The 20,045-nt window shown below is 38.4% G+C and overlaps 1 protein-coding gene and 1 pseudogene across 1 annotated transcript; one reads left to right on the top strand and one right to left on the bottom strand.

Annotated features, from left to right (window-relative positions):
• Positions 1–45: 45 nt before the first annotated feature.
• Positions 46–9,108, bottom strand: LOC145903202 (ankyrin and armadillo repeat-containing protein-like; annotated as a pseudogene).
• A 2,110-nt stretch (positions 9,109–11,218) lies between these two features.
• LOC145903201 (cathepsin 8-like) lies at positions 11,219–13,664 on the top strand. Its single transcript, XM_082991268.1, has 7 exons — positions 11,219–11,279; positions 11,386–11,528; positions 11,685–11,909; positions 11,966–12,142; positions 12,511–12,679; positions 12,782–12,923; positions 13,142–13,664. The coding sequence occupies exons 1-7, from the start codon at positions 11,219–11,221 to the stop codon at positions 13,263–13,265; spliced, it is 1,041 nt and encodes a 346-aa protein (XP_082847394.1). The 3' UTR covers positions 13,266–13,664.
• Positions 13,665–20,045: the final 6,381 nt, after the last annotated feature.

The following is a 20,045-nucleotide window of genomic DNA, read 5'->3' as shown; positions in this document are numbered from 1 at the left end:
TCGGTTGGAAGCCAACAATTTATTGTAGTAAAGCTACTCGATTTCTACAAAAATTTAAGTTAAATATGCATATGTCTAACTTTGTCAAACATTCTTTACTAAGTACACACGATGCAATTATGAGTAAAAAAATGTTACATCAGTGGAAGAATCTGGGATGTTCACAGTTTTATAAATCTCACAAAACGTGTCACTTCAAAAGTAAATGCAAGAACATAAAAAAACAGCATCTAACAATATTTCACATAATACAGGAAGCATACAATTTTTCACAGTGAAATATTTACAAACTACACGAACTTGTCGCGCAACTGCATACAATGTTTTGAACCTGACAAGAAAAGAAAAACAGGAAACTGTTGTTCTAAAATAAGTAAAACAAAGGAACAGAAAAGTTTTATTTGTTTGTAGAAACTTTTCTGTTGGCCGGGGAAATCGAACGTGCTCTCATCGTCCGGCGAGCAGCTCTGAAAAAATCCACATTTCAGTGTTCCTGTATTTTAACGTACACTACGAGGCATTTCCTACCCGTTAACATGTAAGGTGTTTCCCCTCGTTTGCGCTGTTTGAGGTCTTGACGGCCCTGAATAAACAAAGGTTGATATTTTTATGATTGAAATAAACCCCAGAACTTTTGCTGCATGAAAGTTAACACAAATTGTAACGAACTTACTCCTCTTTTCTTTAACAATCGGCAAACCGATGGTCGCCTGTCGTTTAAACTCGGCTACAAACTCATCAGACACTTTTCCATCTTCACCCAAATTATCTGTAAGAGTGACATAAAGGCCTTCAGTCGCTCTGCATGACGTCATCAACTCTCTGCTCGCCGTTCGGTTGAAAGATAAATATCCTAAAAACGTCATCATCAAGTTTAAACCACGTGGAAATAGATAAATGTCAATATAATACATAAGGTAATAGGGAAACCAAGTGCATGTTTTCCTAAACAATCTCACGTTACTTTGTCACCCGACAACTCCATAGAAATCATATATAGACAACCAACCTAATGCCTGGGCAGCAGTTTGTCACACCAACTGATTCTCCGACTTCACTTCACCAAGGAGATTCTCCACAGCGCCGCAAGTGACGATGGCTTCAGGAACGCCCGCCCTCGTGTGGGCGAGTGACGCAAGATAATCCGCTGTAATACGTCATCATTACGTCATCTTTCTTTCATGTGAAACCACAAATCACCCAAAAAGTCGATTATATATTTCAACACGCACCGGCCATTGCCACTACGTCATCGAGGAAGTTGACGAGCGTAATGACGCCTCTAGCGGAAGATTCGACAAGGGAAGTGTTTGTTATGATGCGAGCAAGAACAACCAGCTGTTAAATACACAACTGCTATAACTTAAAACCACTTCCTTCACGCTTTCGTCCCACATAAACCACAAGGTTTATATTATTGCATGAGGTTTTAATTCAGCTCACAAAGCTTTCTCAGATACAAGATATTTCTTTCCAACTTTACCTGAAAAGCTGCGGTAGTTTCAAAAATCGGATCCTTGCACCGAAATAAATCCTCAAACGTTATGAGGCTCAAACCACCCAAGCGTGAAATCCGTTGTTGTTGTTGGATTCGATTGAATGCGAATATGGTTAGTGCGGATACTGCTTGTAATTTCACCGCCTTAGAAAGAACAAAACAATTGTTAGTAAAAATTACGTCCAATTTGTTCACACACAAACTTGCACGCGCAATTAACTTTATCGCCAATTATTTGTACGTAAATTTCAATAGAAAGTAAATACCCTGGCTTAAAGCAAGCTTCGCAGATTCAACAGGAGTTGTGAGAAACAAGTAGTAGAGGTGGGGATTACCCACCCGGTACTATATATTGAGCATTCTTTATTACGTCACAAAGGTTTTACAACAAACCCACCATACTGGGCGAGTTGCAGACTTGCAGAATAATTTCGAATCCGAATCCGTCCAATTCGTTCAGTTTGTCTTCGTTCTCCTGACAACCGCTAACAAGACACGATAAACAATGGAGAAGATCTACCTTTAGAACAAACATCTTTTGTTTAATGGCTACTCTATGACGTAATTTCTGGCATCGCGTCACCTGCATCTTCTCGTCACGTGACGTTTTCCACACTCTGTTGACCAGCAGCTCAATGGCGCCCTCTTCGGCAATTGTGAGTTGAGAGTTCTTGTTGTTTATGTGGGCTACACCTGGACCGATGTGAAAATAAAGTGAAATAATAATAAACAAATTTATCAAAAACAAACTTTAGGAAATTCACTGATTTTACAAACACAAAATATTGCATTCTGAACGAAACCAATATTTTCTAATTGCTAAAAACCAACACCAGACGTTCAAGCTCCCTCTAATGCTTTAGAAAACAAAAAAGCTTCACGCGCAGCCATTGTCGTTATTATAATACCTGAAATGCACGTTACAGAGGAAGGAAAAATTGTCACGCACCAATGCACATCTTGTTAATAGCATCCAGTGTTCCCATGACAAATTTCCGACTGGTTTTCTCCAACCTGAGCAACCGGATGAGCGGAGGGATAGTGTTGTCGCGTGACAAACGCGCCTGACTCGATGAACTTTTTCAGCTCCATGCTGCCACCTCCTGGCAACCTACAAACGAGTCAATTCCATTCCAGCCATTGACATCATAAAATCGTTTTGCTAAAATACTCCGCGAAGAATCTTTTTAGCGACAACTTCCACTGATTGGGATCTTGTGTTTCCTGAAGTCATTTTGTTTTACCGACATACACTGTTTTGTTTTTAATATTATTCGTTTGTTTTATTTCAAATATCAGAAATAAAGCAACTTTTTACCGATCAACTGAAGCGTGTCGGATTTGCTGAGTAACATGTCAATGATTTGACTCGTCCCGATTCTGCAAGCAATTGCTCTCTGCTGCTCAGGGTGGTGACCGGCCAACGACCACAGTGCGCATGCCCCGCGTTCCTTCACCTCATCCGACCAAATCTGTTACGAAAATAAAAGTTGATGTAAATCTTTACATTGGGTTGATTAATGTCTTTTTTTGCAAAATGGAAAGGAAAAATCAAAAAATGCCATAAAAGAGTTCCACTAAAAGTCACAAGGTTTTAATGAGAAATTTCTTCAAACTTGACAAACTTGATTTTTGTAACTTCATTCTCTACTTACATGAAACAGACGACAGAGAGCGGTCGGAGCTTTTTCTAACGACGCCTCGTGTTGGGCTCCCTGGTTCCCTCTAGTGATGCATCCAACAGCAAGCGCAGCTTTCATCTGAGCGGGAATGCAATGTCCTCGCAATATCGCCACCAGCGGCGCTAACACTCCGATTTGAACAAACTCGTTCTGTGTAAAATCTTTGGTTAAATTTTTAACTTTCTGACATTCAGGAAACAACAAAAAAGACCAATTTTAATATTTCAGTAAATCTTTTGCAAAAGTAACACCGGCCAAACAAAATGATTACTGCAAGCAATATAAACAACGACTTCACTTCTTGACTGAAAATATTCAGTTCTTCAACAGGTTCAAAATCCCACAAGTGTGGATTAATATTTAGGTCACAATTCACAACAAGCTTCATCCCCACACCCGTTATACCTGGTTGTCATCGCAAACAGCGGCAATCGCGTCAGCAGTCGCCGTCTGAAGCGAATCGTCCTTCACCGTGAGAAAATCAACCAGGAACCCGGAAGCTCCACACTCCATAATTCTCCGCTGGATGTCGCCCGCACCACTCGTGTCTCCCCGACAGAGTGAAGCCAGGGTGTTGATGACGTTGACAAGCACATCCACAACCTGGAACAATACAAGCTGGAAAGTTACAATTACCTTAAATCCCATGGGAAGTTTACGACGGACGTGAGGCATCGGTTTTAAACCAACTGCAATAAATTTAATCCAGAATTCCCCTCCTGTTATTTCTGACTCACGTCAACTTGGAGGAGTTCAACTAACGGCCGGATACCACCATGTGCGACGATGCGTGACGCGTTGTCATCCACGTGAGCGAGATCCGAGAGAACGACGGAGGAACGCGATTGAATCTCGCATCTCTCATCCGTAGATTCCAGATCCTGGTGCTCCGGATCAAGATCGTGGGATGCCATGGGTTTTAACAGAGAAATAAGAGCTGCGAAAAATAGTCCCCGATTGAAAAGAAACAAGTCTGACCAATCGACGGCATATTCAATATATTTTACACTTAACTTAATCAAATGCTGTACGATAAGCAGACATTGCACAAATTACATAATTTTTACGCAAAGTTACTGCAGACCTGAACAGAAAACGTGATACATAAAATAGCACCGATAAAATCATGAGGGTTTCCGAGTCAGACACAGAATTTCTTTTACGTTTTTACGTGATTTTCAAAAAAATACTGAACAGGTATTCAACTACGATTTCTATCCTGACAAAAGTGAAATATTAACCACGTGACTTAACACCTACTTGGAATCGCGCCAGCGTTCGCAATCTCAACTCTGACGTCATCCTGTTCCGACATGAGGCAAATAACAGAACAAGCGAGTGATCTTAAGGGAGAAGTTGTCTCGTCTTCCAAATCCTTCCCTAAACCTTCAACACAAATGTTCACTGAGTCCTCGACCACAAAGTTCGATGGTTTGGGATTTCTGGAGTTACAACTTGGACGCCAACCACAAACACACACTCAGTGCATCCGCGTAAAGATTTAACGAAGCTTATTGCGGGAATAAAAACGTTGCAGCGACATTTAGCGGCAAACAACACACGTCTTTTAGTGAGTGCCAGTCAGGTTTAGTGGGTGTTTCGACCATTAGGTCTCATCCGTGCAGCTTTTGGGGCCAGTGACGAAACATCCGGGCGAACACCACGCACAGTCGCCGGGATAGCTTTAAATTTAATTTATCCGACGAAAAACATGTGCCCACATTGACCACAGTTAAAAACGAACCAGAATCAAGGGACATGGTTCCTGACTTGGGTCTTCATCTCGCGCTCCGGAGCAAATTAACAAGAGGAGGAACTGCATCAGCTGCCAACAGAGGGCGCCAGTAAGTCGGTGTGCGATGAAGCAGAACCTCGAGGCAACGAAGCGAAGCGTCTTGGCGGGAAACGAATCGGAATTCCAGCATTTCTTAAATAGAGAATTTGTTTTTTGTGAGGTTGCAATAATGTTAGGGAATAATAAATAAATAAATTGTCACATTTTCCACACACAGAGTTTCCGACTTATTTCGAAAATAAACAAAATTTTCTCAAAATTACAACATCAACCGATGGAACCAAAGTTCCTTAAAGAGTCATCCGCCCTGCTAATAAATTCACAAATACATACGCATATACGCAAAAAGCATCTTCAGCGTAATTTCAGTACGTAATCCTGGTGCTATTACGCAACAATGACGTCACTCACCAACCAAAGATGGCCACACGTTTAAACTTTCCTCGTCATCACCATCCTTCCTCCCCTCCAAACTAATCAAATATTTGATGACGTCAGTGTGGTAACTGAGGGATGCTCTTTGCACGGGACCGTCATTGTTGACGTCACGCGATCGCACGATGGCGCCAGACTTGATGAGAAATTTGAGGCAATCGAGCGCTCCACTTGAGGCAGCAACGAGCAGTGGTGTAGCGTTGTCCCTGTTTCAACAACATTGGTGAAGGCGCTCGACGTTATATTAAGCACAAAAAGCCTGATCGGGATTCATGGCAAGGAGAGTCAGGGTTCGAAACCCAGTGTGGCAAAAAATCAGCAGCTGTTTTTCATTAAATTCCCATTTTCGTGACGTATTTGTTTCATTGATGACGAAATTAGCAGTGGTTGGATACCGGGTTAGTTTAAATAAGTGCATATACACAGGGATGAGTCAGACCTAACCCGAATATCGTACGTGGAATGCGCTCCACTCAGATTGTAACAACGTCGCTAGCAATCACACACCTGTTTATATAATAATGTCGCTGTTTCTTTTGAGACCAATTAGAATTGATGACGCAACTCTGGCAATATATGATAAATGTGCGGCAAGTTGAATGTAAAAATAAACTAGGTTGATATGTACTGGTTAGTACAGTAATTATGGATGTGTGTTAGATCTGCGAATACATGCACGCACTGTTTCAATTTATAAAGTCTTATCAGTGCAGCTGGTGACTGTGGCACTGGGGCAGCTTGGATACTGTCAGGGACACAGATTTTAACTTCGTGGTGTCTGTGGTGTAAGTGTGCATGGTAGTCTACAAGGTAGCCCAGTGCCACAGTCACACCAAACTGCACTTATGAGACCTTATAGGATGAAATATTGTGTGCAAGTGTCTGCAGTTCTCATGGATTATTATGGCTCTTTACTGCTTGTAAGGAAGAAACACATTTAGTGCTTGTTTTGTATTTGGACCGATTCTGTTTAAAGTCAGAACACTGCACTTCATTATATATTTGAAATTTAAGCAGGTTTAGTGCATTTTTGAAACCTTATTTTGATAACCCAACCCCCGTTTTGCCATTATTTTGCCCAAACATATATATCTTATATGCACGTCTTATGCCCGCGACAGATCCCAGTATGGAAACTCGTTATCACACGATCATCTAAAATCCACCAACCTGTGATCCACTCAGCGAAAGATTTCCATGAGAGTTGTGACACTTTCGTGACCATGTGACCAACATTCAGACAATATAGCAAGCCAGAAGTGTTTAAATCCCAAGCTACAACCGCTTCATTAGTAGCAGCAGTTGCGGTCAAGTTTACATCCACAGGACTCCAACCCATGTCAACTCATGTTCAAGCCCTGAAATTAAAAAAAATGCTAATTATGTGTTAGGACAAACATGTTGATGACCAGGTACTGTGATCATGTCAAATGTTAGGCTTAGTGAATTATGTCAACTGTATGATTTTATTGGGTGATGACTAGCAACATGTTACAATATAAACTTATTGATGTTTGTTGTTCAAACAAACAGTTGCCTGAATACTCAGGATGATATAGGGTGAGAAATTCTTACCACAAACAAATCAAAGTTTGGGTCAACTTCTGACATTGTAAATGCAAGTTGAATTATAACCACAATTACTTTAATCATTATCACAGCTTTGTTTTGACCCCAAACTTATTGTACCTCATTTTTGCCTTCATTTTAACACATACTATAGGTTCAAGTATTTTCCCATGGATCATCATGAGATCACAAACAAAATAACATAAATTTGTCTTATCAGACTTACCAGAAGCGGTGTTTCCACAAACTATTTGAGCAGTCGGTTGGGATTTGAGAACTGCAAATAAATCATTAAACGAAGTTGGTCGGATCCATGAAGTTCCACCATTAAATAATTTAAGCCTGGTTGCTTTTAGTTGCACTAACCTGACCTTTTTAAGGTCCTAAGAAACAAAAACTGTTGAACATTTCTTGAGATACAATGTTGTTTAATTCAAGTATTTGTTGGTAACAGAAAAGGAATCAGGAAGTTTGTACATTTTATTGCATGTTGTACCTCAATGTCTGAACATTTTTCCAGCAGTTTTGGGTCAGCATCTGTTGCAGAAGATTTCATTGCATCAAGTATGGGACGATATCCTGTACAACGACAAATGTCTCCATCAAAACTATCTTTGCTCGGTTGGAGTTGGATCTTCTGATAAAAGGCTAAAAAGACGAGAGGGTTACTTTATGGTTTTATTGGCAACTACAAATAACCAAGCATATACTGCAATGATTTAATATAATAAGCACAGTTGTGTTTGAAAGGCCAGAAAAACATACTCTGAATAACCCACCACAAATTCTCTGTGTATTCTAATTTATAAGCGAACCTGTACATATTCATGACGAAGCCAGGAGTGCAATAACCACACTGTGAACCATCGAACTCAGCTACACGAGTTTGTATTGTATTGTAGCCATCTCTTCGTGACCCAAGTCCTTCCACAGTTGTTACTCTGCACCCGTCCACTGAAGCAAGCAGGCTGAGGCACTAAATACGTTTGTCAATACATAAAATTTTTTTTTATGTGCATTTTTATGTCAAACACAGTAAAATTAGTTGATGAATAGGAAGCATCTGCATATCAGTTATGATTAAACAACAAACCAGGACATAGAGTTTAATTTTCAACATTCACCGAGTTTACAGCTTCTATCTTTCCAGGAGTTTTCTCCATGGCAACCACGCAACATCCACATCCTCCCTCATAACACATCACTTTTGTTCCAGTGAGTCCTGGTTGTGATCGGAGCCATGAGTTCAGGCTCATCATGGGATCCACATCATCAACTGAACAAAGCAAACAGGTTTACAACAACTAATAATTTCTACTTCTATCTTCAACAAACATGTCCACATTTTTTGTGTTATCTGTTGCCAACAACTAAAATTAACTAAATAAAAATGCATTAAAAAGCTAAAAAAAGAAATGCAGAAGATTTTTGCATATAAGCTTCAACAAACCTGTATACAGTTGTCCATTTACATGGAATAATATTGAGGTGCTTGTCACTGTACCAAGTATAACCACCGAAAGTGGATGCATAGAAAGTTTTGTCCCACGTATTTAAGAAATTCCTACAAAATCTTGTTGACAAAAAATGCACCATCGGTTTTGTATTAAAATTAATAACCTTTTACAACGGGGTTGAGATAAAATATAAAAAAAGACAAACCACAGCAATTAATTCATGGATGGATCCCGGATTGGAAAGTTTGTTTTTTTGCGCGGATTTTGTTTTTGGCGATCATTAATTGTGCAGACGATCGCAACGTTTTTTTCATATGTTAGTGCATTACAGACAACCATGGAAAACAAGAAGAAGTTACAGAGTTGTTCGTAATAATTACAGAGTCAAATAAAAATATAAGTAAAGTGATCGAAAAAGTGGTCAAATATGAAATACTGCCAAACGCAAAAACTGCCTGCAAGAATTTGTCAGAAACAACCAATCTGGGGGCTTACCTATCTAACAACTAATTCTAAAACAGACCACACAAAAACATGATGATAAATCTTGATATAAATTTAAAATTAACGTGAAAACAAACTTTCGCACGTCAGGTAATACACAAAAGCTTTCACAGCATTGGAATTAAACTCCGCTGGTGAACTCTCTGCGACGCTTAGCTGAAAAGTCATCATTCATTTGTTTTTCTGAGTTTCCATTTTTTCCTAAAAACGTGACTTGGCACTGGACAGATAGGGGATTTCCCAATTTGTTAAAATAATGACGTCAGTGTTTTTTTGATGATCAGAAAAGGTTGTGCTTCAGGGGCCGTTTTCTGACGCCATAAAAATTTAGGAATTTTCGTAAGACCATAATTTCATCTGTTTTTTTTTCAATATCAATACATTTTCCAAACAGAAATAAAAAAGAATTTTGTGTCCGAAGATTGCGGAACCTTCCCTTAACGCGAAACATAGACTGTACGTTTCAAGTTACGCCTCAACTACTATGCAAAATGTAACGGTTACGACCCACTGAAACTAAACACACCCTCTCCTCGCAACCAGCATTCAGTTGTTTAAGTGTGTAGTAGTTTGCTGATTCACTGAAGATTTGTAAGGGTTAGTATTTGTTACTAAGATTGTTTTTTTGCTGACTTCGCGAGCAATCGGTAAAGAAAACCCGAAACTCTGGCTTATTGTGAGTTGGACAGGGGTCTACTTTCATATTGAACTGAGAAAACGTTATGCGGAAACGTTTTGTAGAAAATGTTGATTTTTCGTATTTGTGTTACGCTTCTTAAACCAAACGCTTTCCAAGGTCCTCAGGACGCTGTATTACCGACTCACCACAAGCCTGTTCCAGCACAACGGTTTTCCGATCAGATTAAATCTTGTTCATAAAACTTTAAAATACAAGCAGGCGAATAACGATCTACAAAGCAGCCTGGCAGTCCTCTTTCAGAGTCTCGCGTTAGTCCCGTTTCTATCTTTTATATCACTCGTCATTGGCCCAACGGTGTCACGTGAGAGAGAGGGAGTTAGCGCTGCGATATAAAATCAACGTACGGTGACTGGTGCGTTCGAGACAATCACGTGAATTAAAATATAAATTAACATAAAAACATTTAATTAAGTAGGTGGAAGGTTTAAGAATAAGAGGTGAAAAAACGTGGCGTAAATGAATACGTGATATAATAAAGCGTGAAAACTTGGAAAGAAAACGTCAAACGAGTGATCGCAGGTTCTTTTGCGCTACATTTGTGGAGTTAACTTTTAAGATAACCAGTTATCTGCAGACAGTTGTGCACACGGTTTCGACCTATTGGGTCTCATCAGTGTATTTGATGACTGACGACGGTCTGGTCGACCAACCAGCCACACAGACACTATTTGAGTTGTATGTGGAGGTCAAATATAAACATCACATTTTATGATTATATTTGCGATCAATCAACTTACCAACGTTGGAATTCAAGGATGTAATTCAATGGTTCTCAAACTGTTCGTCGGGACGCCCTGGTGCATTCATTTCAATTTCCAAAAGCGTCGGGTAAATTTAATCCCAGCCTTTCACAATAATCAGTGCGTCACAAGTACTGTGAATATCTCCAAATGCGTCGCACTGGAATATGTTCATTTACTTATTTGTTTCCACACCGAGATTCGAACCCACGAGATCCTGGGGACGAATCCCGATCGCTTTTTTTGTTTGCATGACTCGGGTGATTTAACCGAAGTTTTCATTCGATATGCTCTCCAGCGACACCTATCTAATCAGCCACAGTCATTTCTCATGACGTAACAGCAGTCGGTTTCGCTTTGCAATCAATTGTTTTAATCGCGCAGCGTTAAAATGAGTTGAAAGCGAGAAGTTGGTAAATCATGTGTGACGTCAAGCAAGTAGCCATGGTGGAGACTCATAGTTTTATGTACGGTTGTGTATGCGTGCATAGCTGTTGTATTTGAACAAGAATTTGTATGTTAAATCTTATATGTTACTCACAGCAGTAGTTGATTAAATTATTCCAGCAAGTACTTAGTTATTTATTACAACAATTAAAGTTAATTAGCTAATCAAAAACATTGATTTCTTTATCAAGTGTAGTCACCACGTATTGTATACTGTTGGAATGTGACTGCAGCGTATATACAGAAACTTATACGCAGCAAAATGATGTAACCCATAGTATATCCTGGCGTTGAAATGGTGATAACTTATCATATACCGTTATCATGTTAATACATACTGGCATTTTTATGTAGGCATAACTTTTTTATTTCAACGTGCTGAGCCTGAACAATGTTTGGCGATCTTGATGATGACGTAGATCAAGTATGGAATGAGTGGATCGCAAAATACAGTAAGTTTATTCCTGGTTTCAAGCAAATTGCTTTAATAAGTTTCATTCTTAATTTACACCCAATTAACATTTATAGTTATGTTGCAGTTATTTCGATGGTTTGCAGATAAACAATATTTAAACGAGGACGAACTTCGTGAAAGAAAAAGTATTTGGGAAAGAAGTTTAGCTGAAGTGAAAGAACACAATGAAGATTTCAAGACTGGAAAGTTCACATACAGGATTTCTCTAACACAGTTCAGCGATCGGGTAAAAAAACAACACATGTTCAACTCAACGCAGTAATGTTTCATACAATGGTTGCTGATACAGCTAGACTGCAATACCTGGGTTGCGAAGCCTGTTAACCTAATGATTTCCAACTAAGTTTTGAGTAAACGTTTGTTTAAATACATTTCAACACAGAAAAACGATGAACTCCCATGGATGGACGATCGGAATGTGGCAGAATGTTACAGACCACCCTTGTTATTCGGAGCATCGAAAATGTGCGAAGAACCTCAAGAAACTGACCCAGATGTTGGCATTGAGGAACCCAACCCTGAAAGTTTTGACTGGAGGGACAAGGGTTGTGTAACACCGGTGCAAGACCAAGGAACTGAGTTACCCGTTTGCTGGATATTCAGTGCAGTAAGCGTTCGTAACAAATGCCTAACTAGTATAACTACTGTGATTTAAATATGCAGGTAGCAGCCGTTGAATCTCATCACAAGATAAACAACGAAGATTTGGTCAAACTTTCTGAACAACAATTAGTTGATTGTGACAAAAAGGGTGGAGGTACAGGAGATCTGGAATGGGCGTTTGATTACATTAGAAGGAATGGACTCGTTTTTGAACATGAATATCCGTTCATTGGCAAGGTTTGTTCAACGAAAATCCATTTTTAATATTAAACAATAATTGGATCTTCAGTGTGCTTTTTACCTCATAACATACTTCCCATAGACGTCCATTACTAAAGTACCTTGTAGATTGCCAGAGTTATAACGTAACCACCACTAAACTACTGGTTTCTGCAAATGAGAGTCTTGAAAAGAGATACGTTTAATTGTATCTTCCAGTACTGGTTTGGTTTGAGAAACCAAACATCAAAATCAGCAAAACTTATTAGGTTGAACCATTGTAATCGAAATTTACGAAAAGATCTTCGTAAACAAAAAGTTACATAGCATACATCATGATTTGGTGAAAATATGTGTACGACAATTTGTGCTGTTACATTGGACAGAGAACACGATGCAGAGATGGGCCTTGCAGACGTATCGGAATCAAAGGATTCAAGAAAATAAAAGGATGTGAAAAAGAACTTGAAAATGTGGTGGCGAAAGTTGGGCCGGTTGCTGTCAGTTTGGTTGCTTCAAATAAATCCAAATTCCACGCTCACACCAACTATGAAGGTAACTTTTTGAAAACAACTTCTTATAACTTAACTGTATATAAATAAATTTGCTTCTTTGCGAGCAAATATTAAATATCATATCAGTGCAACGAACTTTCAGATATATTTTATGATCCTGATTGGGAAAAAGTTTTAAATCCAACGAACGAAAACGCGTTACGTCACACAGTGTTGGTCGTTGGTTATGGAAAAGATCAGAGCAAACCACGTGGCGAAGACAAGTACTGGATTATCAAGAACAGGTATACCATCATATTTTTGTGTAAACGCCATAAGACAACATGTTACAAACCATTATTTACCAATGTGGAACAAAACCAAACTACAACAAATCAGCAAAGTGTTTATCGTTTTTATCGCGTACAATTATACCTTAAATAAGATATATCCTTGTTGGTAAAGTCTTCAAAAACTTCTTACAAATACTGTAAAATTTCTCAAATTGAGAATATTTGCTCAGTTGGGGAGTTGACGATGATTCGGGTTTCAAGAAAATTGCCAAAGATCGAGACAACAATTGTTTTGTTTCCGGACAAGCAATTTATCCTGTTGGCGTGGGTTGCTACTCACCAGAGGAAAGTTAGACCACAGTTAATAAATGTCAACGTGCCAAGAAGAATAAAAACGTAACAAGGACTCGCATATTTTGACTAAAATAGTAAAATAGTTTTCGATCAGTCCGACCACACTTGAAAAGCCCGAGACGTAGCAACCAAGATTACGTTGCCATGTAATTTGCTGGTGATTGTTTGTTGGTCGTCTCCATGGCGCCAGTTTTCCTGTGTAAAGTTTAACCCGGTTTTCCAGTAACTGATTGTCTTCTGTTAAATGCTTGCTGTGAACAATCTTTTTTCAGAACCTCTAAATCGTCACCCCTCTCACTAGTATAGTGTGCTTTTATCAGTCTCAGCCTCTACTACTCAACCTAATAGTCTTCGCTTTGTGTGTTAACTCTGTACTTGTATACCGAAAGTGTAGTTGTTAATGCGTGTGTCTAATTATTTGACTAACTTGATATCAATGTAGTTTTGATGAAGTAATAAAGATGTATTTAGTGTAATTCTCTCCATCAGGTTTTCAACCAAAGTCAGGTTAAGTAACAACAAAAGAACCCAAGTGCGACTTTATGTCAAATGTACTGAACAAATAGGATTTACCAATTAAATTCTACTCATGTTATATGAGATTTATGTATCGCAAAATTGAAAAACAAATTATAAAACAATGTTGTAATTGAAGAGCGCAATTCATTATTACGTAAATAAAAAATTGGGTAAATACAGGTTGATCAAATGTACTCAAAATTAGTATCAACAGAACAAAAGGTCATGTTTAGTATTTGCACCCCAGTAATAAATGATTAACTGATCGGAACCGGGGGCACCCTGGGGTTGAGGATTATTGAGTTAAGTATGAGAAGTCACAAGGTTTGTGTTAAAAAACTTCAAATTTCAACATTCTGCCCCAGGCTTTAATGCAGATTCTTGCGTCATTTTGTCCGACTCGCGCCTTGAAATTTGTTTGCTTCATTCGGGCCACTTTGAAACGTAAATTCCAATGCGAAAAACGTGAGGCTTTGTAATTATCATGCTTTTTGTCTTTGGTTAAAATTAATGCCGGATAATTGCCCATGCTTTAACGGTTTGGTATTTCGAAAAATCTCTACGGAAGAATGTGAACCGTTAAGTTATTATTATACACCTTTAGTTGTTCAGCCTCTAGTTGTTCGGTGGAGTTAACATGGACGTGAGCTACAAGCAAAACGTTGCGCGTCATCTTCTCCACTGTGGTGAATGCAGATATCATAGACAATTTAAAACACGAATAACAACTCTGTGATGTTTGGTCCCGAAATAAAAGTGAGAACATGCATACGATGAATAAACTCTCCTTTGTTTCTGGTCAACGTTGTAATTATCTATATATAGCGTCCTGTAACCCGGTAGAAATAAACATTGCTGGGCTTTGCACGCACGTTCAATCTCCTTACAGTGTTTACTGCAAACTTGTGATTGCAGTATTATAATGACGTTATGCAGTACCTGGTACAAGGCTAATCTCAGGTTGTTTGGTGGGAGACGAGATTAGAAGATGAAGTAAGCGCTTGGCGCTGCGTGTCGCGAAGTAGCGTTTGCCGCAAAAACTTGATTTTGACAATTACAAACGCGTCCTTGAAAACACCTATTTATAAAATTCGGGATGGTTGAACCCAGAATAATAGTTGAATGTGTCTGATATTCTGAATGCAAACGAAGAACAGGAAACAATGCAAACGAATGTCGTTTTGCGAACATTTTTTAACCACATGTCTGCAAAACGAAGTAAATTAAATAATGACAAATTGATTCCAAAAATATTGTTGATATAAAGAGTTCTGTTTAATCTTACCCTCCTGGTATTAAATTCTTAACTGATCGAAACCAGACCGCACCCAGGGGTTTAAATAACATTGAGTTAAGTGTGTGAGAAGTCGAGAATTTTGTTTTAATAAATTCGCCTGAAACGTTCGATCGGAGCAAAATATTGTAAATAAAATAAAATCAGAACCGAAATGTGAAACTTTCTGCCCCCAGGCTTCAGTGCACATATTGTCACGTCATTTTGTCTGACACGCGACTGCAATTTCGGTCTTTCTGCATTCAGGCAACTTTGAAACGTAAATTCCTATGCAAGCCGTTTGTGACGTTGAAAATGGCCTGAAAGGCTTTTTGATGTTTTCTGTAAAATATTATCTTGAATGTGGATTTGTTCCTTATTAAAAATTACCTGTTTCCATTATTTTTGTTGGTTGTGCTGCAAGCGACGATTTAGAATAAAATTGCTCTTCCAAGTAAAACGTTTGCGCATCACCTCTGTTGCGATGTCTACTCATATTTTAGAATGCGTGAAACATTAAATATTCTGTGCATGGATGCGCGTTGAAATCACCTCATGTTTATTCACATATTCATGAATTCATGCAGTACCTGGTACAAGATTCATCTCAGGTTGTTGGGTTGGAGACGAGATTAGAAGATGAAGTAAGCGCTTGGTGCTGCGTGCCCCGACTGCTAAAAGTAGCATCAACTTCACCTCATGTGGTTGGGAAGTTACCTGCTGCGTGTTTAGTGGTAATGCAGTTTTTCTATAAAGCCGGTGTCTTGCAGCTGTTTGTCCGCATTCAGTTGCCTGGGACAGGAAGGTGTTGAGGGACAGGCAAAGAAAAGTGAAAAATGTCATTCAGACAACTTCAAAGAAATTGTCGGTTAACATTGGTAGCTCACATTGTAATCCTATCAAGCAACTTCTAAAAGTGTATGTGACACTAAAAAATAAAGTTTTTATTATTAAACTAAGAGATGGTCATATCTTTAGAACATTTTTGGCGAAAAAGGTAGGTTGTTAAAGCGACTGGTTTCTGAGATACAGCTGATCAAATTCGCACTTTTGCCACTGCGAACTAAATCGTGCGAAAACAAGATTATTGTTGCGTGACGTCATAGAAGGCGCTTAGGCCGCTCGAGTGCTGGCAGCAAGCCTTATGCGTAGGAATGGAAAACATTGTAAAACTGGTTTAATATAGTTTTGCATTAAATAGGGGACAACAAGTAAACAAGTGCAACAAACGGATTTTTATGTTAATTTGAGTTGCAGACAGATGGCCGCTGTTTCGACCTGTTAAGTCTTATTTTGGTTGCGTAATAATAAAACAGTAACTGGAACAGGGTGTTCTTGTTGTTAAAGCATTTATGATCGCTAACGTGATGCATGGACTTTTGAAAAGACGACAGAGACAATTTAGCATTGTTGTTTTGTCCACTCACAGCAAAAGATGCAGGTTACTTGAATTTTGGGGCTGGCAAAGACCGCCGAGAAAAAACGACCAATATAACTTATTATGCAACACTAACACTGTTATTCTGTCATAGTACCATCTTTTGTCTTCCAGTAGCGTTGCCCACGAGTTCGCGTCGTAAACTATTTGATTAATTTGCCACAATCAACCACTAATGTATTTTTCGCAATATAGTTCGTAAAAAAACAAATATTATTGGAATCATCAAATTAAAGTCAACGCAAGGTTGAGGTTGCAGAAATTGTTAACACCCCAATTTCTGCAAGGTTAAAGTTATGACATCACACACAAAATGATTTCATTTAATTTCACTGAGCAAAGAAACGCACCATCCCCGTCTTATCGAAGTACAGAATAGTGTCGTTGCTGCTATAACCTGTAGTCTTCCGATAATCAGAGGCAAAATGGTGGATTCTCCTATGTTTAAAACTATTCGATATCTGCAATATAAGGCGCCTTCTCCTATCTAAACAATGCATTTTTCTGAAGCGAGCGAATTGTGTGGCGTCAAATTCGCAACAGCGATAAAGGTTTGCGACTTTTGGTCGCCGCTACTTTTCGTGCAGTTTTCTACATTTTTTAGCTGACGTAGAACCGTAAAACTTTGGATATATGTTTGTTGCAAAAGTACCTTTAGTTTTACGCAAAGTCTCCGTGACTGTGTCATATGCACTTGATGTTTATCCCTAAAGTAAGTCGTAACTGCTTGAGGTAACAACGTTACATATCCTCGATAATACAAATCGTGTATGTCGAATGTACAACAGGTTACCTTACATTAGAAATATTGCAAGTTCACAATTATTTGGGCGAATACAAACAACGACGCATGCAGAAAAATCTGGTAACGATATTGTAGTGTTGATATTAGTCATAAGAGGAGGTTTTGTAGATGTTTCAAAACATTTTTGTAAGCATGTGATTTAATGTCACTTTTCTAATTACTTTTAACATTGAATTTTAACATTCTTGTTTTTCCCGTTGTCATAGATACGATTTCGTGCGAGTGGCCCACCTAGTGGCGCTAGTTGCAAGTTAATTGTCATGACGTTTTATAGTTGGCTGACATTTGTAGTATCTTTATGTGTGGAGTTTATTACATCAAGCTGGTTTGTAGGAATGAGTAAATATCATCAGTAATATTTTGTTGGGGTTATGTTGTTTTGTGTTGAGAATAATTTCTTTGTCGTTCAGCAATTTGACGATGTTAGGAAAAACATTTGAAATGCAAATTATTTTCCTCTTGTGTTTGTTCCTGCAAACTGTTACAGGTATTTTTTAACGAGATATTGCGCGATATCTTTATATGTTATTCACGAATATATTACACGTCATACTTGTGTAGGTGGAGGTTCGTCAACTTGCCGACCATCAGCTTATAGTGTACACAGAACTGGTTTCAGCATCTCACAATCGTGTACAAGTTATGGAAGACATTTATCCACTGGAAATGATGGGGGAATTGCTGCAATGCATTTGCACTACAGAACACTCGGCAACAACATTTGTTCGGTGAATATGTCCGCTCTGTAGTTCTACTCAACCAACCTTAACTTTGTGTTGTGGGGGGTCTTGTGCTTACGTGAACCAAACTTATCACAACATGTTTCTGAATTTTCCTGTTCCTAACTGAAAGATATAAAAATAATTAGCGGGGCGATAAATTCTAACATTTCTGGCTGTTTTCAATTTTTTAAAAGAATTTATTCAGAAATCCGAGGTTTTATCATTTTGTGAAATTGATGTTAAAACGTCCTGAAAGCGAACCATTGAACCAACTCATTCATGCGGAACAACTTACGTCACATACTTTCGAAGCTATCTTAAATAATTCTTTTTTTGTACAATCACAATAATTGTTAACAACATGTTAACTTCCAACTAATGAGGTAATCTGAAAACCTATTCCAAAACAACGGCTTCAAGGCGTGCCAATAGTTTAACAGTCAACAAAATGAACGTAAACCAACTAATAAATTTCGCGCATTTAATGCATTAAGGTATAAAATAGAATCAATTATCGTTCATTGCATATTATGTTATAATTTTACTATAGGTTTACGAAGGAAGCAACACAAACGGTGCCTTGTTAGCAACGTTTACAGGTAATGGAAGTACAACAGGAATTGTGAAATCAGATACCGGTTCCATGTATTTCAGTTGTCCCACGTTGCGAGGCATTTATTTTTCTTCCTATCCCTTATTTACATTCATGAAAGGTAAGAAACGTAAAACCAAACAATGTAAGAAACAAGCAGGAAATGTATTTGAATATTATAATCTCCGATTTGCATCACCACAATAGTATGGGTTTTGCTTTGGCCAGCACGGCCGGGTGGCCGCCTAACGTTATATGCAATCTGTCGCAACCCATCACCTCCCAGTGCGACTGGCTGCGATCCTACGACAGACGGTGATTCTCCGTGAGGAAATCACCTTTATTTGGGCGCCTGACTTTTTAACCTTTAAGGTTTTATCGGTGCCCCTACCATTTATTTCTTTGTATGTTATTTGCATTGAATAAAGTAAAAATGCAACCGCATTAATTAATTATACAAATGTTTAACCTCGGTTTTGTCGACGTTTCCAAAATATAATGAACCTTTATATTTTGGAAATAGTTAAGTTTTCCATACAAGAAGATATTTGTATTTTTCCTGAAGTTTGGAAATAATCGTTTTGTGAATCACTCAAAGACTTTTTTGGTTTTAAAAAAAACTTTGACCTAACTTTGACACCAAATAAAACTTTAAACAATTGACCCTTTGAAATTTAAACATTTTGTATTTTTTTTTGTGAAAACTAAGGTTTGAATTAGTTTGATGTGAAAATAATTCTAAAGCTAGTGATAAAAAATCGCTTGGAAAAAAGTTCGATTGAAACTTAAACTCTAAAAATATTTGGGTAAATTGGAATCCAAGCTGAACTGCGGTGAAACCACTTTCATCTAAAGTCCGGGCAAGACTCGAAAAATCCTGACCTTCAAAATTCCCGGCATCCTCCGTCCTTTTGCTGAACTGTAATAACTTTCCGGTCTGAACCTGTATAGTGGATTAAGCTAAACTTATTCGTCAGCTCGCAACGCGTCAGACAAGCTTCACATATGTGCAGGTGACCACCACTGTATAGCGCAGTTCATATCACAAACGTGTATATTTTTTACTACACCAGGATTCGAACCCAGGATATCCAAAGCACCACGATCAGATTTAAGCATACTTTCGTATTTGTGAATACAATTTTAACTAAGGTGACAACAAGTGTTTGATTCAGTTTCCAATACGTAACCATCTTATTTGCCAGCATTTTGCCAAAGATTTGGTCAAACACTGAAACTATACAAACGTTTCATGCAACATACAATTGAAGTAAAAATATACAGTATTTAATACAGTGGTTTCCAGCAGGAATTGCCGCGGTACAATCGATTCCAAGTTTATGGGATGCTGTGCAGTGATGTTATAACACAAATTGTCAACATTTAGTCGTGTTTTGGTTGTAAAAAGTGGACTTGCTCTGATTCGGCCAA

Source organism: Ascidia mentula, chromosome 5, assembly GCF_947561715.1.
Source record: "Ascidia mentula chromosome 5, kaAscMent1.1, whole genome shotgun sequence".
Taxonomy (NCBI): domain Eukaryota; kingdom Metazoa; phylum Chordata; class Ascidiacea; order Phlebobranchia; family Ascidiidae; genus Ascidia; species Ascidia mentula.
Note: the sequence above shows the minus strand (reverse complement) of the source record. Positions and strands in the feature narration are given on the sequence as shown.